At 39.4% G+C, this 23,485-nt stretch overlaps 1 protein-coding gene across 1 annotated transcript in view; it reads right to left on the bottom strand.

Annotated features, from left to right (window-relative positions):
- Window positions 1-5,386: 5,386 nt before the first annotated feature.
- The window catches only part of ABCC8 (ATP binding cassette subfamily C member 8), an 89,881-nt gene continuing 71,782 nt past the window's right edge, over window positions 5,387-23,485 (bottom strand). Inside the window, exons 28-39 of the mRNA XM_085317082.1 lie at window positions 22,793-22,950; window positions 20,874-20,966; window positions 17,123-17,225; window positions 15,573-15,686; window positions 14,806-14,926; window positions 14,488-14,618; window positions 13,660-13,738; window positions 12,667-12,775; window positions 10,965-11,068; window positions 10,022-10,155; window positions 8,528-8,590; window positions 5,387-5,908 (exon numbers count right to left, since the gene is read on the bottom strand). Coding sequence (XP_085173208.1) covers window positions 5,771-5,908; window positions 8,528-8,590; window positions 10,022-10,155; window positions 10,965-11,068; window positions 12,667-12,775; window positions 13,660-13,738; window positions 14,488-14,618; window positions 14,806-14,926; window positions 15,573-15,686; window positions 17,123-17,225; window positions 20,874-20,966; window positions 22,793-22,950 — 1,347 coding nt within the window. The 3' untranslated portion in view covers window positions 5,387-5,770. The remainder of the gene's footprint in view (window positions 5,909-8,527; window positions 8,591-10,021; window positions 10,156-10,964; window positions 11,069-12,666; window positions 12,776-13,659; window positions 13,739-14,487; window positions 14,619-14,805; window positions 14,927-15,572; window positions 15,687-17,122; window positions 17,226-20,873; window positions 20,967-22,792; window positions 22,951-23,485) is intronic.

Raw genomic sequence — 23,485 nt, 5'->3', positions numbered from 1 at the left:
GCCGCCGTGAGGGGCCGGTACCGCCAACGGCCGCGCCAACGGCCGCGGCGCGAGCGCGGGGCGCGGCCCCCCGGGCGCTCGAGGCGGGTGGGGGGGCGCGTCACGAGATAACGGTCGCGGGAAGCGGTTGGTGCCGAACCGTTAAAACCGTCGGGCCGCGGTGCTGCGTGTCGCCGGTGTGAAGGCGGAGCCGGTCCCGGATGCCTGCCGTGTGAGCTGCGGGTGCGTTGCTTTGTCTTTTCACCTCAGTGCTTTCTGAGCAGCGGGGAGCGCTCGCAAGCGGGCTCCCCCCTTCCCGAGAAATGATTTCTGGAAATGTTTTCTCAAGGGTAGATTTTCTGCCAGTATTTGGCTTCTCTTATGAGCAGTGACTTTGCTTGTGTGATTTCAATTCAGGAAAATATGGTGTGAAATTGGAAACAAAATATTGTTGGGGATTTTTAAAAGGTCCTTAATGCTAAGGGATTCCTGAAATTCACGTGTTTTTTAGGTAAATAGGAAGAAAGCTTTCCTCTAGTGAATGGTTCGGGCAGGCAATGGTAGTAAATGTGCTTAAAGAGCCCCAGTCCAGCGAGGAGGAATTAATGCTTAAAGCTGAGCCCTGGAATTGAGGGCTCATTCTCCACTCACATTTATGAAATTTGCTAGGATTGTTTAGCCTTCAACATGGAAGAATTTTTCTGAAACAAGTGAACTGATGCAAGCTACTGTGATGGCACTGACTACGCAGGAAGATGTCTACTGTCCAAATAAGAGTAAAAGATGCAAAGGAGTCATCTAGCTGCATGTGGTTACCCCACAACTGACATGAATTTCCAAGAAAACATTARAATCACCAGCCAAGGCAACAAGAGACAGGGAACTACAATGTGTATGCGACTGTACAATGTGTATACAAATACATGTATGTACACGGATGTAAGGCTATAGCTTTGTGACAAGATGCATTATGTGAAAACACAGTGGAGTGATTCTTCCCCTGTTTAGCACAAAAAACAATATTCTCCTTCCTGTGCTTACACTAAACGCTCTAAGTACTTTGTGTCTATTTCAGTTTGGASACCAAGTCAGTGAATTGCTAAAGCATCCTAGGATATTCTAAAAAAGAGATTTTTCTTAAGTGTCAGTGGCTCTGAGATTATGTTTTTCCAGTTGCATATATCTGTGGAATTTCCCATCAGCTGTGGCTCTGTGAGTGCTCTGGTATACTGTGCAAGCTGATTTCTGGGCAATGTAATAATACCATGAAGGAGCTTGATGCTTGGGAGCCAGCCAGTAGGGGAGATTGAAATTAACTTTCACTGTCTACTGCTACTGACTGGCCCATCTATGGACTGTAGAATTAATACTCCTGAATAATGTCTCCGAACAGTCGTTATAGGTCTTGCAATTAAATGATAGCTGTTCCTTTAGCATTTCATGTCTACTGTTTRTATATAAATTGTGGCATGTCCTTGGACATAGACATTGCCTTTGGGGCAGTCAGTTTCCAGTAYACTCTTGTACCTCTTTCTCTTGTTCTGGGTTGCCTTCCTTGGTGCTTTGATAAATAAAACTAAATGACAATGAGGTTCTCCAGCATCTGGCYGCTAGGCCTCTGAACTTAACCAAAAGTGCTTCCCTCTCCCTTTGTCACTTTCTCCTTTCTCTCCTAGACATTTTGTGTGCTTGCTGTATCACCTATACAGAACAAAGTACAAGGGTACACTGTAATGAATGCTCTTTGTCTGAGTACATGATTTATACACAATTATTTAGAAAAAATATTGTATTTTTAATATTTTTATTTCTAACTGTTTAAAAAATACTTAAATGGATGAAGTAATTTGAAGAGTTATTTGTGAAAGGCCTGATTCTCCACATGGGAGCTCATAGTTGCTTCCGGCATTTTAAAATGAGCATAAAGAGGTTCTCTGATACCCTGCAGTTCTTCTTGGCAACCTTGTACACTCTTTTTGCAGAGGCAGAAATAGCTATTGAAGAGGCAGTCAGGGCTTTGGTGTCTTTTTTTCTTTTATTTTCTTTTTTTTTTTAATTTTTTTAAATCCTTTTCTAGCCATTATCTTATTCTGTGCTTTTTCCTCCAGAGGGCAGTAATTACATGAACACAGAAAGAAAAAAAAAATTGTCAGGAGCATTTTAAAGAGAATAGAATAGAAAGGAAATTTGGGTAAATTGTTTGGTAGTCTGGTGCTAGGAAGACTGGTGGAGCCTACTGCAGGAAGGACTTTCACATGAACAAGCTCTCCATGCTGGCTTTAGGAATCCTGAACACTGGAGATGTAGAAGGGTGTTTCCTTGTTTCCACTTCTGTTCTTTATTGGGACTGTCACTTGCCTCTTACCTCCTTTTCCTTCACCTCTGATCACTTGTTGGCAGAGATGGGACAGCAAAGCAAGTGGCTTCTGCTGAAATTTAAAAYAAAAAGCAGCCCAGTCTCTATGGATCAAGTGACAGATACTTAAAAGAAAAAAAGTGACAGATCTTCTGTGTGAGCCAACATATTTGCGTTAAGAGCTGCTGAACAAATTGGGCTCACAGGAACAATCTGGCACTTGAAGGTTTTAGTATTAAATCATGAGGGGTAACCTGGTCTTTCTAACCACAAAACAGATTTTATATTTCATAACTTCTTTCTTATTTTTTTTCATGACTTCTCTTAATTTTAGCAGGTATCAGGAAGATAATGTTGCAAGAATAGCTATTAAATTAACACTGAGCTGGCAGCGTGGTACTTTGCCTTTAGAAACACTCCTTTCTTTCAAAGACTATAAAGTGCTAGCATGACATAAATTAAGCCTCTCAAAACACTTTGATGTATGAAGCAGGTAGACGGAAGAAAAGAGATCAGAGCTGGTTATTTAAGGTCGTAGAGGAAGTTGTGAGTGGAGCTAGGAAGAGGGGCTAATGTAGCAGGCACACTGCCCTTCTTATCCTTCCAGGAAACAGCCTTGCCTTAGAAATGCTTAGAACAGGATGAAGTGGCTACAGTAAGACAAGGTGTTTGTTCTAAAGCTTTTTGTGTAACAGAAGCATCTACAGAAGGCAGCAGGGCAGAACAAGCCCTGGTTGCATCTCAGTGGGCAGCCTATCCACCAACACCTTTGGGACACAGCTGAGCCCCACCCCAGAGGAGAAGCGAGCAAGTTTAGACATGGCAGACCCCTGTGGCAATCTCACGCAGCAGCTCTGGGGCTTTCTTGAGCCCACTTTAGTATAGTGCTTTCCTTAGTAATGCTTCATTTTCATACTAAATATATTTGTGAGCCTGATTCAGTAGTGACTTCTGTCTGGCACCAACAGAGGTTTAAAGATTMAGATAATGGCAATGAGCCTTCCACCATTCTCTAGGTCTTTACTGCTCTCACCACAGAAAAATTTTCTTGGACACTGCTTCTGATGGCTGTTGAGACTTCAGTCATTTGGACTCAGGAGGCAGAAGCTCCCTGGGATTTGGCCCCATATTTGGCCCCAAACAAGATTAGATAAAATGTGCTGAGGAAATAAGAAATATATTCAGTCTGAGTGGCAGGTAAGAGGTGTCCATGTTCACACTTATTTATCCACCAAAACACCACTATTGGAAATGCTGCTCTGTGAAATCTAAACTTCAATTACAATGCAAAATTGTGGCAGTTGTATTTGGCACAATTATTAATAGAGTCTTCCACTATTAGTGGTAGAGTGTATCCTTGGCTTCCTTGTATTCTTTTCTGGATAAGCTTGTGTCCAAATCACAGTCTCAAATCTCAGGTCCACTATTAAAAGCATATGAAACCTCATTTTTCCATATTTTTCCTCTTGTCCTTAGGATTTAGGATCTTCCTCAGATGGTTTGTAAAGCTTCTGAGGGGCTCTCCCTGCAGCATGAGGTCTGAGAAGTCCTGCACAGTGATGCATTTTCCTAAGCCTTTACAGGATGAGATACCTGCCTGAGGCCRGTCTGGGGCAGCTCAAAGGCAGCACATGTAGTGCTGTGTGGTGCACAGTACAGTATGCTCAGCACAGGGGCTGAGTACAGCTGCCCTTCTACTCGCCTGAAAGGTTACAGTTACCTGTCTCTCATTTTTCTTTTACTCCTAATAGATTTCTGCTGTCTCAGAGTAAAACCACGTCAATACTTCTACTTCTGCAGCTATTTTTTCTTTGAAGCTGCCTAGCAGAAATGATTGCCTGCAGGAAGGGATCCCTCCCAACAGCTCTTTTTCTTTTTTTCTTTTTTTCTTTTTTTAATACCCTCATCTGCAGAAGGCAGTGATGGAGCTCATTATTTTATCTGCATAACTATTCTACCTTCCCCACTCTACTATTGCTCATGCTATACTCTCCTATTGGTCATATCATCTATGGTTCCAGCTTAATGCTCTTAAGTATTGTACAAGTAATAGCAGGCAGATATTGTTGTTCAAATACTGTTATCAGTTCCATAGTGCAGTATTTGCAACAACAGTTCTTCACTTTTCCCTTCTCCCTGCTGCAGTGCTTGAAGAGAATTAATGCATTAAAAATACCATGTAGCCCATGAAAACACTGAGATCTGTTTCTAGAAAATAAAGTTTTTAAAAAATGGATTTCAAATTAATTGAGCAGGCTGAATAGAGAGGAAAAGCTGAAAGCAGTTTTCCCAAATGCAATGAATTCTTCAAAAAAGGGAAGAGGACAAAAATGGATATGAAACTAAAGTTGCTATTAAAAGAATACCAGTGAAAAATTCATTGTAGCCTTCCGTTGGATCATTGACATTCTAACCACTTAGCAATTAATAAATCCTGGAATGATTGGCACAATAAATTGAAAAAGGGCATGGGTAAGTAGTTGTCCAGCCACATCAGGATAATTAGACTGTTTACAAGTTACCTTAACAAAATATTGTACATGTAAGTATACATAATTTATTGGGAAAGCTCAGAGTGAAACAAGAAACAATGTGATAGTGGGTGAAATATGTGAAATTAGGAGACTATGAGTTGAGTTCTTATGGCTCTGAGCTACAGTGAAAGACTTAACAGTGTTTATTCATGAGATTTGGAGAGATAATGAGATGAACCGGTATGTCTGCAGGACTTTGGAAATCATGTGCACTAAATACTGATACTGTATCACAAACTTGTTTTCTCTTAGATTTTTCAGTATTTGGGAGGGATTTTGACTCAGTCACCTTTGGAATCAGTGCAGTGTGACTCAATATGAGTTGAAGTGAGGAAATCTAAGGAAGAGAAAATGAATCAGATTGTAGTTAGTTTCTTAAAGGCATTGAAGGAGCTACAAAGAGACACAAGCAGTAGCAATAAATCACACCATAAGGAAAACGCTTTACATATTTTATATTTAGATATTAAAGATTTACAGTATCATATGATCAAAAGTAGAAGCTTTTGAGAAAACCTTTGGTATATAATTTTAATTTTCCTTCTGCATTTAGTCAACACTGAGCATTATCTACAGTAAGGCTATGATGCATAAAAAAGAACATGGTAATAAAGTAACAGGAGAGGCTTAAGAGTTACATAAAAATTCCATGTTAGCTATATTTGATGTATATTCCCCCAACCATATTTTATGACTCTTTGGTAGCCAAAAAAAAAAAAAAGCATACAAAGAAGAAAGTACATGGATAATTCATCAGTCCTTCAGATGGAGAAATAGCTCCTTTTATTATAAAAAGAAAACCTCAGTTTTATTATGAAATAATCAACATTTATTTACAAGTAATTTACATTTAAAATATGAATAATACAACTGTACTTTTAAAATGCTTCATATGTTTTTATTACTTATCTGCTTGTACAAAAGAAGCAAAGACRCTGTCTTCTTGCTCTAGCAGAACCTCAGGCTTGTCATATTCCAAAATAAGCCCTCTCTTCATTACAATGACCAAATCTGCATTCAGAATTGTGTGCACACGGTGCTAAAAAAACAAAAACAAATATGCCAATTCAATATATTTATCAAATACATAATAGGATAAGATAGACTTTCAGAAATGAACTTCCTATTTATGTATGTTCTTCTCTGGAGATATTCACAGCCCGCCTGGATGCAACCCTGTCTAACATGCTCTAGGTGACCTTGCTTGAGCAGGGAGGTTGGACTAGATGATCTCCAGAGGTCTCTTCCAACCTTACTGATTCTATGATTCTATCATGTTCAAGTTTGGTAAAGACTACTTTTTCTCATCCTAAATTATTATGCAAATACTAGATAAATAAAGGCAAATATTCAAGCACCTAAATCAGATTTAAGTATCTGAGTATTTTTGAGGATCTCCCATTAACCCTCTTCCTAAAAAATAATTGCACAAATATACAAATGGTTGTATGCGTTCAGACTAAGTGTGTCCCTAGCTCAGTACCCTGCCTCTAAGAGCAGCCTTGAGGAGGTAGCTGGGGAAGAGTGAGAACAGGTCACCTAAGCATAGCACTGCTCTCAGGCACTCGCTCTTCCAACCCTCAACTACTTCCAGCTCCAGGGATTACTTGAGTGTGGCATGTTCTATAAACTTCAATGGATCTCTCTTCTGAGACCTTGTCCATGTTTCCACTTGAGCTTTCATAAATATTTTGCATCTGCATCTTTTGGCAAATGTCCTTTTTATATACTGATCATCAAATGGCTCTATAGACTCTCTGACAGGCTTCTTGCCCCAGTGCATTTGCAGGGTTCATTATTAGTTTTGATTCCATCTGGAAGCTGCCCTCATACTCTTTCTTTGGCCTGCCTTATTGTGTTTTCACATTTAACATGCCAGAACTTATAATTATTTCCATTTTCTTCATTTGGATATGAGTACAGCTTTTACAAGAATGTCTTCTTGTTTCTAATAGTCTCTTTTATTTGTTTAGCCATGCCAGTTTCTTTTTATCCTTACTCAAGTCTTTCCTAATAATTAGTGGCATGCATTGGCTCTGGGATTTTTGAATAAAGTCCTTCAGTAATTTTCATGTTCCTTGTCAGATTCAATTCTTTTAGTAGTTTCCTCTTTTAGATTTTTTTTTTTTGGGGGGGGAGGGCATTGTTTTTAACAAGCATTTTCACAGAGTCTACCTTTTAAAGTTGAATGCAGCTGTGCTGGATTTTTGGGGGCTGAATTATTCCTGCAGGAATAGCTAAACTAAGAACACGGAGATCTCTGTTACATAGTTGCTCTTTACCCATAAGGTTCCTAATCAGATCCTGGGCACCCTCAGTACCAAAAGAACTGTTATATTTCCTTCTATGGCTTCCTGTCTGCTGTTCCATAAAATAATCTCTGGTGACATATACAAATCTCATTTCTGCTTCAGTCCTTATGTGACATTTATCTAGTCCAAAAGAGGGAGAGGGGACTGTGGGGAAATGAAATCTCATGTTCTGGTTGTACTTGCTGCCCTTGTCCTCCTGATCTCTTTCTGTGTAACAAAGTTGGTGCTACTGTCCTGGTCAAGTAACATAGATCCAATACTATATTCTTCCTATCCTTCATAAACACAGATTAAGAATATAAATATGGCTGCTTCTATAAAAAAGGAATCTTATGATGTTTCTAACAGAGAATATTCAATTACAAACATACCTCCTGTAGATTGCATTTATATTTGAAAGTTAAAGCAACCCCAGACCAAGTCAAAATGTTTGTATGAACTGTGCAGTTAAAACTGACTAAGAGAGTGGAAGGCTAATATACAGAAATTCCTCAGCCCATCCCCAAACAAACTGAAAAAGAAACATAAATGCAAAAGCAGCACAACTTAGAGTTTTCACACAAAGAAATTGGGAAATTGTATGCTTATTAATCCTGTGCTTTTTGTGTATTGTGTATTGACAATTGATTGAACACAAAATACCACTAGGTAAGTCAGGATTTCTCTTACGTATTTGTAAAGTGAAAAGAAAATTTTGCTGCAAGAGTCCTGAATATAGATTTCTTGATTTAAATGTTATTTATAAATTTTAAGAAACATTATAATTTTATTTCTCTTCCTGAAATACTTCTAGAAAATAGAGGACTGAAAGATACTTACTGATTCTGATGTATCTGTCAAGCCAATTACTTTGATTTAGGTCAGATAGTCTCTTTAATAAAAAAATTTATTTTTGGATACTTGAGATCACTGTATAATCACTTCAAGAATATGCAAACTTAAATTCAGTCACTGTTAACAGCAATAGAATATTTATTCTTAAAAGCTAGTAAAATGCTCATTTATTTCTTTAAACTCTTAAACAAAATTGCTCTATCCAGTGGCAGAACTATTACATAATTTTAGTCTTCTATAACTGAAGATTATTATGGCTTGAGAAAACTCATTCTTAGCCTTTACAGTAGTCAAAGTCATATCATATTTGAAGTTTGCCTAGAACAAGCAACAGAAAATAGACCACACCCTGAAATCATATCCCTTATAGTTGATTAGATTAACATCAAGCAACAAATAAATACTGCATTAACGAAAATTAATGGCCAAATTTGTTAATACTGACAGAAATAAACAAATGTAGCATTTCTGATTCTTGTTTGCATTAAAATGGTAGCAGAGATTGCACTTACTGCTATTGTTACCACAGTACGATCAGCAAACGCAGTCATGACTACCTTCTGGAGTATGTTCTCCTGTGTAAAGAGAAACATTTGCTGCTTTTCAAACAACAGAAATTACATGATAGACATACAGATAGCAGGAAAGCTTAAATAACCACAGATTATTACATGCTTTTAGTAATCCTTTGTAACAGAAATGAAAAACTAACTCCATGTCAGAACTAATTCAGAGTTGGGTCTCCAGTTAGACAGCAGTGCTTGCTTCTGCCACCCCCATTCCCTGGCTTTGTGCCTGGGCTTCAGTGCCATTGTGCTTTCTGCGCTCGAGAGCAGTGCTCCAGCTCCCAAGGCCCAGGTACCCTGACCTCAGGTGTACAGCAAAGGAAGTGAAAGGAGAATCCACTGTGCTGCCAGGCCGCCAGCACGATGGCACCTCTGCTGCGCATCTTCACCCTGCTAGAAGCCCTGAAACGTCCCAGCGCATTTGGGGCATCCAACACAAAGYGCTGTCAGGGATAAGCAAGGGGGTGTGCTGTACCTGGCATATTTAATAGTAGTGAAGATACTTAAGACAGTGTTAACATGCATAGTTCTCACTCAACAAGTGCTCAACCATGGCTATTTAGAAAACACTGCTSAGTACCAAATTCTGCCTATAAATGTCATTAGCCCAGATAGCTGCATTTGTGATCATTTGGTCTTCAGACACAACCCAAGGGATGAACTGTATGCTTAATGTATCAAAATTCAAAATTCATTTTGATCAGGGCTGTGTACAGGATAATATGCAGCTTACTGACATTCATCAGCAACATTTTATAGCACTAAAAATTGTAATTGTTATAATAACCCCCCTTCGGTTATATTCTTTACTAACAGAATACTGTAATTACGAAGAAGACTCAAACACTTACTATAACAACATAACTGAGGAGAAAAAAAAATTAAGAATGTGCTGTTCTATTTGGCTAAAATCCAGCTAGTGCATTAATATTTTGTGGTTTAATCCATCTGTCAAATTCAAGAAATTAATGCAATGATCTATTATGTCTTTTCTATGTTTTATTTATTTCCTGGACCCTACTTTCAAGTCTTCTGCTTTCCTGACTTGTCCTTTCCACCATGCTGGGGAAAATTGTCTGGTTGCCAATTTATCCTTCACTGACCATCACAGCTGACCTTCCAAAGCATTGTTTACTTTAGGACATCAACCTCCCAATAAAAATAACATGCTTCATTTTCTCAATGCAAACGGTGCTTGAGTAACTATTAAACCACTAATAAAAAGGTTTAAAAGCTCTTCAGACTAGTTAACCGTGACTCACAACTGCCTAGACTTGCAAACACAACTGTAGTAGAAACGCTGTTTGAACATTACAAAGTAGATAGAATTGTCATCCGTGTGTTGCATGTGTCAATTTGTAACTGTGTTAGCAGTTGTCTTCCTCTCAAAAAAAAAAAAAAAGAAGAAATTGGAAACACACTGTAACTCTGTAAACACACCGTTGCCATGTCAATAGACGCTGTGGCTTCATCCATGATGAAGATGCTAGTCTTCCGCACAAATGCCCTTGCTAAGCAGAACAGCTGTCTTTGGCCTTGGCTAAAGTTTTCACCACCTTCCGTGACTAGAGCATCTAGAAATGATATAGCAAAACAGTATTTATGGTGTGTAAGTGCAAGTGTGTATGAGAGACAGAACAGAATACAGCACATGTTGRGAATGTAATGTCTCACTTTCAGCATAAGGTTTAGGTAACCTTTCCTAGGTCTGAAGCTGCTGGTGCCATCAATTCTGCATGTTTTATTTCCATTATTCAACATAACCCGCTCTGCCTCGTGTATTCCTTATACCTATTAGATGTCAGAGTAACTAAGGATGTTGCATATTCCCAAGAGTGAGTTTCTCTGGGACACATTTAGCCTAGAATATTGCATGCCCTGTCAAAATGGCATCCTTCACTTTTTACCGTAARGTTTTATTAACTTGCATTTTAACTAATATTTGTAAGGGKTTTTTTTTGTACAGCCAAATGATTCATACCTTTAAGCTTTATTTTGCYCTTCTGAAATCTTCCTGGACTTGAGTACTATACTCAAGAATGAAAAAGAACATATTCTAGATACTGACTTGTCTACACCTTATTTGAATTGACTAGACCTATGAACCACAATACTGGGTATCAAAGACATACTGAAATAAAACAGTGATTTTACTGCTGACTTTAATAGAAACAGGATTCTACCCCACAGATACAGTTGGTAACAGTTAGATGGCTCCAACACTTTTACCTGAYGGCAAGCACTTGCTTTTTTGCCATCTACTGCCACCTAAGAAACTTTTTCCTCATCAGCAGTTACTTTTTAAAATAAATCGTAAAATAGAATGAAACAGAAATTATGTGAACAATGGAAGCAGTTTTCTCAAGAAGAAAAGTGTTATTACCTAGCCCCCCAGGTAGTGCTTTCACCACATGTTTGAGCTGTGCTATTTCCAATGCTTCCCACAGCATGCTGTCAGTGCACTTCTTTTCAGGATCCAAGTTAAACCTATAGTTATATCAATTTAAAAATATCAGTCAMTACCAACTTCTGCAACATACTTGTAGTTTTACTGTGCTTAGAAACAAACTTGGAAATAACTGGAACTAAATGCTAAATATTGGGCCCGATTCTGATTTCCCACTGATACCATGCCAGCCAACTTTGCAGACTTGATTAGCATTTATACCACAGTGATTAATACCAAAATTTGTATCTTTCAGTCAAGCAGAAGGGGGAAGAGCTTCCTGTTCTGCAGATATTTTTGTTCTGAATGAACTCAAGAATGGTGGTGTTTTACTACAAAAAGCACTGAAGAAAAAAAGCTGTGACAGTAAGTTTAAATTAACATTCAGTTTAACAAATGCCTAAATCTCTCCTTTTAAATCCAGTATGTCCCTTCATTCTTTATTGCTATAGAAATGCTAAATAAAATTACCAAATTTCATCCTAAATTATGAAATGCAAAGTATTCACTACAACAGAATGAATTAATACATTAATTCATTAATTAATTCGTATTTTAATTAATACAAATTTTGTATTAATCAAAAGCTGAATATTATTTTAGCTTGCAAGGGCCCCCAAAAAGGTAGCATCAAATGTTAATCTTACATCACATTGCTTACTATACAGAATGATAATCAGAAATAAAAGTCAGTGGTGAGACTTCTGTTTACTTTTTACTGCTACTGTATGTCTTTGAATGACCAGTAGTGGCCTAAACAGTCTTGAGTATGTAAAATAATAAAGCAAAGGTAGTCAGTCACCTTGCCCTCTGACATGAATGAACTATGCTCTATTCAGGAAAGCAGAGGAGATACAATCTTCAGACCTGTATTAGTCTCGAATCAGCAAACTGCAGAAGCCTGTAACTCATTTTCAAATAAACTCTGAAGATGTTTATGTACAAACTGTAACTGCAGGTCATATAACTCCATACTAAGGATTGTACAGTTCTTTTTTTTAAGGTAAATGCCACAGACGTAGGGAGGGACTACTTGTTCTAAACTATGAAGCTTTTTTTTCCACTGCCTTATTTTCTCAAAGGAGAAGAAAGAGGAAAAAAGGAGAAGAAAGAAAAAGTTTTTGATCTCACAGATGATGGAATGGGTCAAAGGCTGGAAAAGTAACAGAGGATAGAGGCTCCATGCTAAAATACCCTATATCTCCTCTAGCCCTTTTCATACTGTTCTATTCCCTCCCCTTTTTGTACAAATTTTTCAGTCTGTGCTTTTTCTCTGTCACTTTTTAAGGCAGACAGAAGCAGATGTCTAAGCGACAAACATATAAGAATGAAGGTTTCAAGAACTGCTAGGTGGTTAGTGGTGTTTGACCAGTGGGCTAAGCTGATGATCTGGTCCTGAAAAAAATAGTGATTTTCCTGCTTCCTAGGCATTGAATCATCTCCTGCTGGAGCGCTGCTCAGGCACTGGTGAGGGGCACTCTGGCAGGGATGGGTAAAAAGCACAGACAGAAGGCAGTGATCCTCTGCACACAATAAAGAAGATTACGATTGAAATTTTGCTATCACCAGTTCCATACAAGTCATTATGTGGGATAGTGCAGACATGAACAAACTTTTATTGCTGGTGCTTGCTGCTTACCGGATTGTGCCACTGAATAATATAGGATCTTGGAGAATGATTGACAGCCTGGATCTCAATGTCTGTAATGGAAGCTTTGCAATATCAATGCCATCAATGATTATCCTTCCTATTCAGGAGAAAATSGATAGTCTGATAGACTGTTTATCATACCACACAGCTGCCAGCAAAGACAGGGCTCACTCAGTTTTCAAGAAATTACAACAGGAACAGGCCTTGAACTGCACATCCCTTTATTCATCAATGAAACAAATTTTGGTTAAGCAGTGAACACAATTCTCTTGAGACTAAGCCTCAGCTGTGARGAATACATTTGTAATATTTTATGAATGATTATACACACTACTCATCTAACGCTTACAAACATCTAGCAAACAAGTGAGAAGTTGCTTCAAGCAGAGACTGCTTAAGAGGGGAAACATTTCATTTCAGAAAACCAAATTACTATCAAGCACTTTGAAAATTTATTTCCAGGTACAACTGTCTGACTTTGCTTAAGGGGCTGTGGGCAGTGTGTGGGAAACTGAGGCTAAGACTTCTGAGATGCAGAGGAAGGCAGGCCGTGAGGCGTGTGGACACGCAATAGGAAGGACATTAGGAAATTCCAAGACAGCAGCCCAAGCTGCAGTTCCCAGTTGCTGTGCCTTCTGGGCCCAGCCAGTCTAGCTGTACCTCRTGTGCAAATATTTCCTAATAATTAAGTACTTTTATATTTTGATTCTATTGTTGTGATTTAACAGCATGAAAGGGTGTCCTCTCTCACTGTGTGTGGCTTTTGGACTTTGGTTCTGTCATGTAGAATGAAAATTTTTATTGATCCAAATTATCAAGGGCATAACTGCTAGASAACAAATGATACTGTATTTAAGCAAGGCTGGAGAGAGTATCTCACAGATTCAGTAACTGCACTTCAAAGCTGCTGCTGCTATAGAGAAAGGAGCATCAAAATATCTTCAGGACCTAAGCTTGACCAATAGAAAAGTGTGATCTTACCCTCAAAAGTGTCAACCATTCTGAAAAAGGCAAGAGAGAAGGAAGATTTGCCACTGCCTGTTCGACCGCAGATTCCAATCTGTGACACAGAAAGCAGATGAACATCAACTGAGTAGAAAAGGACAATGCCTATAACTTGACACATGAGAGGAGTGGGTGGAGGAGCTGATCCTCGTGTCCTCCTGCCAGGTCAGTTGAACTGAACTTGCTATAACAGAGTTCCTAAGTTCACCCTTTGTCTTTAGGGGACTGAGACATTTAGGGTTAAATCAAAGCCAGTAGAGGAACAATAGGAGAGTAACACAGAGGAGCAGATGGAGGGCTGGCCAGTKCTGCAGGCAAAAAGCTTAGGACCCTAAGGTGGTGGTGTTGAGCAGGAAGGACACAGTTGGSACTATGGAGAAGAAAGACACCTGAAAGAGGAGAGATGCAAAGAACAGAACAATGACAGGAGTAAGGACAGGACAGCCACATGAGAATGATGGTAGTAGGTCTAGCACAGGAAGGGGCCACCATCAATTTTGGCACTGTGCGCTCACAGCAGGGCACTGGGATACTGAGTAGCAAGGTGTAGTTCTAACTTATCACTGTAACATACTCCTAAGGACATCAAACTAAAATGTAAAACCCCCCACAAACTCCTTTCCAGTGCACTACATTAATTAAATAACTTTTTACAGGAAAAAATCTGTGGAGTTCAGTCATTAAAACGTATCATCGTTTGTTTTTTTTTTTTTTTTTTTTTTTTTTTTTTTTTTTTTGCAAGTATGCTGTTTCTATGATGTGCTAGTCTGAACAGAGCTGCTCAAAATTACTGCAGTTCTTTACCTTTTGTCCTGGAGAGATGTGAGCATTGACATGCCTCAGGACTGGCTTTAAGTTGCTGTCATAACGAACACTGAGATTCTGGATTTGGATCTCACCTCTGTCTGGCCAGTTCTGGGGAATCTGTGAGGGAGCTGTACCAGGAGCACAGAGCACAGGGGGAGAGGAGGAAAAAATAACAAACAAACAAAAACCACAACTCTTTCATGATAAATTCATCAACTTGTTAAGTGATTTAATAAGTTATTCATGGTCATACACTGTGAAAATCATTAAACTTTCAGCAAGCTCTTTCTGCATGCTGCACAATACTGCACTCACAAAGGAGCCCTTCATAATTTTCAGCTTCTGTTTTGAGAAGGCCATTGATTCTTTTCACTGCACCCAGTTGGATCTCCATGTCAGCCAGGTTACGAACCATCCAGTTCAGATAGTTAGATACCTGAAGTAAAGCAAATAAACTGCTAAATAAATTGTTATCAGCTGACACACACACACACACACACAAAATGGAGAAATATCATAGCATCATTTGACGAGCATGCAGTTTATATTCCTTCACAGCAACACTTGTTCAGCCTTAGTAAGCTGAAGTTGTGAAGAAGTGTATGCTACATATCAACAGGGTGACAGTGACAACTTCAAGTCAAATTTCCTAACTGCAGTGCACAGACACTTTGGTACTATGGAGTTCTCTACCAAAATGAAAGAAGGAAGGAAACATTAAAGACAGATAGATGAAAAGAAATAATCTTGGCAATTAAAAAGACTTGACAATTGAGAATGATATACTGGGGCATAATTACAATTGATGCACTGAAACAAAATTATTCTTCACAATGAAACTTTTCCATATTTTGTTGACATATTTGAACAATTATTTCAATGTATATTTTATCTAAAAACTGAAAAAAGCATACACACAAATATGTCAACCATTTAATGTGAACTGAAGTTAATGTAGTTTCAGTGACATTACAGTACCCACTATAGACGTATGGACACCTTCGATCTTCCTGTTCATCTTTGTGCCCTGAAGAATTACAAACAAACATTTGGGAGAGACAAAAAGGGTCCCAGATTCTTACCATAAGAGCATAGGTTAGTCCCAAGCCTACAAGTCCTGAGGAGAGTTTATTATACAGGCAACTGGTAATAGAAGTGACAGCAGCTATGAGTACCACACATGCTCCAATGTACTCCTGAAGGAACATGAATAAACTCCATCACTATAAATCTATAATGGTGAAAATGCTCTCAGTAACTTCATATACTGAATAACAAACCCTTTGCAGCGTGAAATACAGACAGAAAATACACCATAACTATATACTGACCCTGTCTGGGAATCCATTCTTACTATCTTTAGCATGGCTGTACTGTTTGGCAACATTACTGTACATAGAAGGAATTGCACAAAAACTCCTAATACTCTTTGGAAAAGTCAGTACAGGTATCTTGAGCATTTAATAGAGATGGCTGGAACAACTCAGCTGCTGTTACCTGAAGTAGGTTAGGGAAATGCTCATGTGGTCCTCTTTGTGAGCGGGGCCATGGCTGGTGGCTGTTAATGGGAGGCACAGCAATCGGTACTGGGTGCTTATCCTCTGCATCTGTTCGAACAAGCTACTCTAGCACAGCATGTATGTACTAGTTGGAGCATATCTGCCTTAGGTGAGTTTTTGTTGTGTTAATTTAAATCATTAAAGTGATTCAACTTCCCACAGAAAGGCTTTAAGTAAAATTATATAATGGACTAGAAAATTAACTCTGTAGCATGGAAGTCTCTCTACGTTTGTACCGTGTTTAGTGCTATGGGCATTGATCAAAACTAGGGACTTTAGATGCTCCAGGAGTGAAAATATGAGAGCATAATGAAGTTTTATTTAAGTCATACTCAATACTGGAAGTAGCAAAAGGTACTGCTTACCACAGAGTCCAAAATGGAGCTATGAAGTACCATGAAATATGAGTTGAGATATCCCTTAGCACATATAAAAGGAGCCCATGTTACCACAGCAGCAGTACTATACCTGTACCTTACAAAGTCTGATAAAAAGATCATCATCCATAACATAAAAGCTCCTTGAATTACTTCTCAAATAATATTTTTTAATAAATAATTTCTTGTGCCAGACAGCTTCACTGAGCAATCTAAGGAAAAGAATACCTGAATCTCTTTGGCATTCTTTAGCTGACCCAAAACAGACAGAAACCTGTCTACATCTTTCTCCTTAGCCTATTAAGGCAGCTTCCAACATGCTGAAGTGTTCCTGGGAGAGCCACAAGAAGCCTGCTGACACTGACAAACACAGCTCCATAAAGGTACCCTGGCTGGCTGTATGGCTTGACCAACTCTCTGGTCACTCTTCTACACATAAAAAAGTCAACGCGATGTAAAAGCTATTCTTGTCCTGGAGAAACAGCTGCAGGCAATGAGGAAAATTCATACTTGATTCAATTTCCATAAGCAGGACAGCTTGGATGCATTTTCATTACAGATTTTTWTATATATATATCTGGGAAAAGTGCAGCCTCAAATCACAGATGAAGCTAGATAACTCTTGGATATCTCATCAGTTTGTTTGGAATAAAGTCAAGTCAATTCTTTGTGTATACTCAAAAATAATGTACTTGCCATGCGGACTTCCAGCCAGCGATTGGCAGCTGTAAGGAAAAGGGAAGCAATGTTGTTGGAATCTGTGTATTCGAGAAGCTTTTGTCGAAATTTGGCTTCGTACCTAAAGAGGGGGAAAAAAAAGCCTTGGGGTATTGGAGAAATAAAAAGTAAAAATTAATTTAGGAGCCGTGAGCTCCTGAGGAACTCAAACACAGGGTCTAAATCGCCATGCCAATTGTTCAGGGTGGCATCATCCATAGATTTGTTTTAGACACATGAAAACTCTACTTGTAAAGTAAGTACAGGAGTAAATTGATGCTACTGCATTGATGAAATTCCATATGGGATTTATGGGGCCTTTTCTAAACATAAATTATTACATGGTAACTGTGAGAGAGAGAAATCTGAAACTGAAACAAATTTAAAAATGTGTGTGACCAAGAAATAAAGCACATATTTGTGAAAAGAAGTATCAATACTGCAGAATATGGTTCTTCTCACTTTATCATATAACTAAAGCCTTTAAATTTATATTATTGCAGTACTTAGAAACTGTAGTCACCTATAAAGCATAAACACAAAGTACCTCTGGGCATGGTAGCTCCAGCTGTTAATTAAATATTTGTTTGTCCTTATCACTAAACAAATGGAACATTTTAGAAAACATATTGAAAAGTCTAAACACCTGGTTCAACAAAAACAACAGGCTTTAAAAAATTGTTTTCTTTCCACAAATAAACTAGCTACAGAATATAAAATAAGGTTAATGGCAATAGGTCTGTTTCAAGTTTATTATAGTAGATCTGCWCTCACTTGCACTCGTGACTAGAAATAGCTGCATGAATGAACTCGGCAATGAGTTCAGTGGCTATGGAAGATGACCCCCCCCACTACACCTAGACTGGGATCTTGGCAAGCATACAAGTCAGCCACTCACCCCTTTTAGCTGGGCGCGTTTATTTGGATAGCTATAAACTGTGTTGTTAACAATAAAGTGGATCAGTAACAATGTTTAATATTAAAGGAGAAGGTTGGCACAATAGCCTTTTTCAGGGTAGTAACAGAAGCTTGAGGGCCTGAAGATGTGGTTTATGCACCCAAAATTTGGCTGTTTCCCTCCCCTCCCCCCACTGCATTAGCAATTCCAACAAAATATATCATCTCTCCCTATAAAATCTGCCTTTCTTCCACAGCACATTTATGGTTGCAACAACTACTACTTCTTTATAAAACACAGCTCTCCTTACACTGATATAAGAGAAAGATATGGCAATGTTTTGTTTAAGTAGTACTAAGTATATGGTTTAGAGAAGCTTTAGAATTTGTCCAATACAAAGTATCTTTATCCTCCTTTTGAATACAGTATAATAAAGTTTTACTCTACATAAATCATTTATGTATTTGAGAAAAAGAAAAAAGTGCCCAAGTGCAATCTGTGGAAATATTTCAGCTGTTCACAACTTACTCATGATAGGCACATGTACCATATGCAATGGAGACTAGTTCCTAAAGCCCTGGGCTGGCTCCGAGCGTGCTGCTGCATTTGCATAGCCTAGAAGGGTCATCCCTGAAAGCGAGCACTACCACCAYGCAGCGCCAAAGCTCTGCATGTAAGCCCTGTCTTTCCCCAGGACTGATTGYGCGAGGCACCATACTGCACAGAGATGGCTGWACTGCTTCTACAACTAATTACATCGTATTCAACGCTGGTATCTCCATCCTGTGAGGCATCCTGTTGTGTGAGGCAGATACGCCTTAGAAGGCATGAGGTATACATCCTGAGTCAGTCACGCACATATATGTGGGAGAGGGATGCAGACAAAGTTAACGCTGTTGGTGCCATACTGCAGAAATCGTGATTTCTCTTCAGAAAGTGTCCCCAAATTACCATGCTTCTCAGAATACAGCTCCGTCCTTGCAGAAACCTTTATATTTACTTTTTATTGATTAAGTAGCACCAATGCTGTCTGAAGCACCAGACAACACCTGCRAACTATAAATCAGCCCAGGACTTCTGCTGAAGATGTATTTATAGCTGCAACAGTAGCTGTCTTTCTGAATGACCCCCTGGATTTCTTGTACGTTTCTTTCCCTAGGCATTCTGAGCAAGTGCAGGACAGAGAGTTAMCGAGAGTAAGGACACTCCAGGAACAACTGATACCTCCTAACTATGTGACTGGATTCCTGAATTAGTGTTATTTTTAGGAATGCCCAAGCTAGCAAGTCTAAACTCCACTCCTGCCKCATGTTAGGCAGCTGGGAAGCTGCACAGTCCTAAAAATAGCTATGTTGCCAGCTGATGCGGGAGGCTGGCAGGCAGATGGAATACAGAACTCATGGAGAGCATTTCACTTGGGTCAGAGACTCGTGAGTTAGTGCAGGACGTAAAAAAAATGAGGCAGCAAATACGATCGTTTGACAGGGAAGTCATTTCAAGGTGACAAAGGGAATCAAGTGGGAATGCTTCATGACTGAAAATAACAGCTAGATGACATTAAGTATTATTTATTGTAGTAACACCTGAAAATACACAGCACTAATAAAATACAAGATAATATGGGTAAATGAGAAAAGCAATGATCAAGAGAGAAATTGAATTTCCCTAAAGTGAACACAGACATGCCCACAAACTACAGAACACTGTTGGTGCTGAAGAAAATTAAATATCCAATAACAGTAATTAATAATGGAAAAAAATATGCTGTTCTACCACTCTTTAGGAAGCTATTTTCAGTCAAATAGAAAATATTAAACTAGTTGTTCTTTCATCTATTTAGAATAGTTTACATACTGGTATCATTAAATACAGGCTATCCTTTTCATCTTTTTTTYCCCCCCCACTCTAAAAATACAGAACAAACTTTAAAGTAAATAATTGTGTAGCCCTATAACTTTGTACATTACTACTGTTATAAAATTACAATGATAGTTTGAGGTTGTATAAGAATAAGGACTTCTGTTTCCATGGTGGAATGCCAACAGTAATATTTAAATCGCTAATGTGGAGACATCTAGATGAGATGGGTGTGGAAGACAGTTGACCACATTTGGGACCACCAAGGAAAGACAAGAATAGCACTAGTGTAGGGAAGGCAGCTCGTAAGCTCAGCAGCAGTACTACTGGTACCTCTACATGTGTTAGAGAAAYGGCAGTTGCACTTTTATACAACCCAGGCATGTTATCTGGTATTCCTGGGCTGTCCTGAGCACTTATGTAGACAGAATAATAGMTCAAAACAGGTGATGAAAGAATGTCTTCAAGCTGCATATTTTCAAAACCTGCATAAACAAGCACATTTTCAGCTAGCAACCTGATAAATAACTTTACGTGCAATTATATCCTCTGAAGTAACTAGCAAGCAGCCTATCTTACCAGGACATCAACTTATACGCAAATTTCTGTGGCATAACAAGCTACTGTGTATTAGTTATTCTATGGAAACCATCCAAGTGCATATTCTGCCATACTGCACACTGCAATAATTGCAATCTAATTTAGTTTCTTAAATCACATTTGCTGTGGGAGAAGGAGGAGAGTTACTGAAGCGCAGCTGACACACATTAGCTTGATTTTCTATAGTAACTCTTTCACACAACAAAATTCTTGGTTAAAGTTCTTTAATAGCTAGGAGATTTCCTTACCAGTACTCTGGGGACCCAGACTTTCCAGCTGATCCAATTGGTTATTACTTATATCTACAGACTTTTAGAACAGAATCAGAGATACACATATTCAGAAGTGAGATAATATATTTTCTTAAAACTCTACCTGAAAGCTCGGATGGTGGTTAGGCCTTCAACAGTCTCTGAAAAATGGGAAAGCAACGGTAGCTGAGTGCTGTCATCCAGCTGCTGCAGGTCCCTGGAGAAAAGTATGAAAAAAACAAAAAACAAAAAACACAGTTTTGCTGTGCARTTATTCTCCTGAAAGAGACCCCAGGATCGAAAGGGAACATTAGCACAACAGATACATATGTAAGGCATAAAAGACAGAACTTCAGATGGGTTGCAAGGCAGTCCTGCAGGTGTCTGAGCAGGGAAAGAAGGAGATTCTGAGCAGGACTTTTCTCTTTAAATTTGAGTACACAGAGTATGGGAGCTCTGAWTGGACTTTATCTTCTTTTCTCCTGTGTTCCCATTTCTTATATTGAATTGTTTATTCATTTAAATGCCATTCAGGCTCTAAGCAGAATACAAATGCATTGGGATATTGTAAATAAGAGCACCAGCCAAAGAGAAGGCAAAATATAACTTCTTCTCTGTCCCCTCTCCATCCCCACATGACAGTACAACTTCGTACTGAGCTACCTATAGCCCATGTATTCACTGGAGTTAAGTGAGAGTGTGTACAGATCATTAGGTCTTACTTCCTGCTTTCATAGAATCATAGAATCAGTAACGTTGGAAGGGACCTCTGGAGATCATCTAGTCCAACCTCCTGCTCAAGCAGGGTCACCTAGAGCATGGTAGACAGGGGTGCATCCAGGCAGGCCCTGAATATCTCCAGAGAAGGAGGCTCCACAACCTCTCTGGGCAACCTGTGCCAGKGCTCCATTACTCTCACAGGGAAGAAATTCCTCCTCACATTCAGGTGGAACTTCCTGTGCTTCAGTTTCTGCCCATTGTCTCTTGTCCTGTCACATGGGACAGCTGAAAAGAGTTTGTCCCCCTCCCCTTGACACCCTCCCTTCAGGTACTTGTACACATTGATAAGATCCCCCCTCAGTCTCCTCTTCTCCAGGCTAAACAGGCCCAGCTCTCGCAGCTGTTCCTCACAGGGCAGATGCTCCAGCCCTCTGACCATCCTCGTAGCCCTACGCTGGACTCTTTCCAGTAGCTCCATGTCTCTCTTGTACTGGGGAGCCCAGAACTGGACACAGTACTCGAGATGAGGCCTCCCCAGGGCTGAGGAGAGGGGCAGGATCACCKCTCTCGACCTGCTGGCAACACTCTTCCTAATGCACCCTTTCATGTTTAACCATGAGACCAGGGGAAGCGTATCTGGGGTGAAATTCTATTTAGTCTCAGCTCGTTCCAGCAGGAAGTAGAACTGGTTGCAAAGACTGTGCCAAAACATGTCCCTATGAAGGGACAAACTCAGAGCATTGCTGCCAGTGCTTCTTTTCTTGAGCATGACTGGAAGAGAAGCTGCATGACTCTAGAAGAAGAAAGTCACAGATGTGACTAAAATTTTTCAAATTGTTAAAAACTAAAAGGCATCCATAACAACCRAGTATGTTACTGCATGCTGGAGCCTTAATGGGCAGCAAGGCTACCACTGGTTATATATACTCCATTCCGGGGCTTCTCCCTAGTCTCCATAGCTTTCCATCTCTACTCTGATGGGTGGACACCAGGTTTCTGTTCTGTCCTGTTACCACGTTTCTTGGATGTGCCCAGCATGCAGCCCTTTGGGAGGACAGGATCAGGTTGTTACTTTGTATCTTGTGAACTCTAGAAAACTTTGATCAAGGATAGAAACCTTGCTGATGACTCCCAGAAGTTCTGCCTGAAGAGCTGCAGACAACACCGTTGTAAAATGCTACATTTTCACTCAAGGGGATTTGACTCGGTTTCAGGCAGGGCCATGGTTTTGACAGCTGAATTTAAACAATACAATCCTAGCACTGCATCATGCATTGCAGAGAATGTTTCAATTGCCAGAATGATACTGGTCTACGCTCTTACCGTGATGCGACTCGGAAGTATTTCTGTATGAAGTAACACGTGATTGCGAGGGGAACCAGCGCAATGAGAAACATCGGTGTGACATATGAAATGACAGCAAGAGCAGATACRCACAGCAGGGTGGAGCGACTCAAGCACTCCAGGGTAGCAGGAATGTGCTGGACAGATAAAATAAAGAGGAATAAGCACACAGAATCAGAGAAATAAATACATAATATATCAAGTTAAAACCAGCATTATTTCCTGCTCCTTTCTTTGGTTCACATGAGGAAAAATATTATGAGAACGTGAAACGCTCAACATGTAGGTCTGCTTTAGAATTGACTGCTATGTTTTGGGAAAGTGAGAAGGGATTTCGACATGGGAGCCCTATGTCTGCACGGTGGAGCACCTCAGGTCGGGTGATTACAGACAGGACGCAATAAGATAATTCCAGTGTTCATATCTATCCTAGGTACCAGCAATGTAGTCTAGGGTAAATACTGATAATTTGAATTTCAGTAGTTTGTTTTGAGCAATAGCATTTGCCCATTTCTCACAGATGTCACATGAGTGTGTTTACCCACTTTCTGATTTGGTGTGAACACCCTTAATTTAGGCATATTGCTGTTGATCTACTTTTTCTTTCCTTTTCTATAAAAGAAGGAAAAAAATAGACAAAGCTCTCTACAGTTGCACAACATCTTAATCAAA

Source organism: Rhea americana, unplaced genomic scaffold (assembly GCF_003343005.1).
Source record: "Rhea americana isolate MKP2758 unplaced genomic scaffold, rheAme1 scaffold_49, whole genome shotgun sequence".
NCBI lineage: Eukaryota > Metazoa > Chordata > Aves > Rheiformes > Rheidae > Rhea > Rhea americana.
The sequence above is the reverse complement of the archived record's forward strand: the minus strand, read 5'-3'. Positions and strand labels throughout refer to the sequence as shown.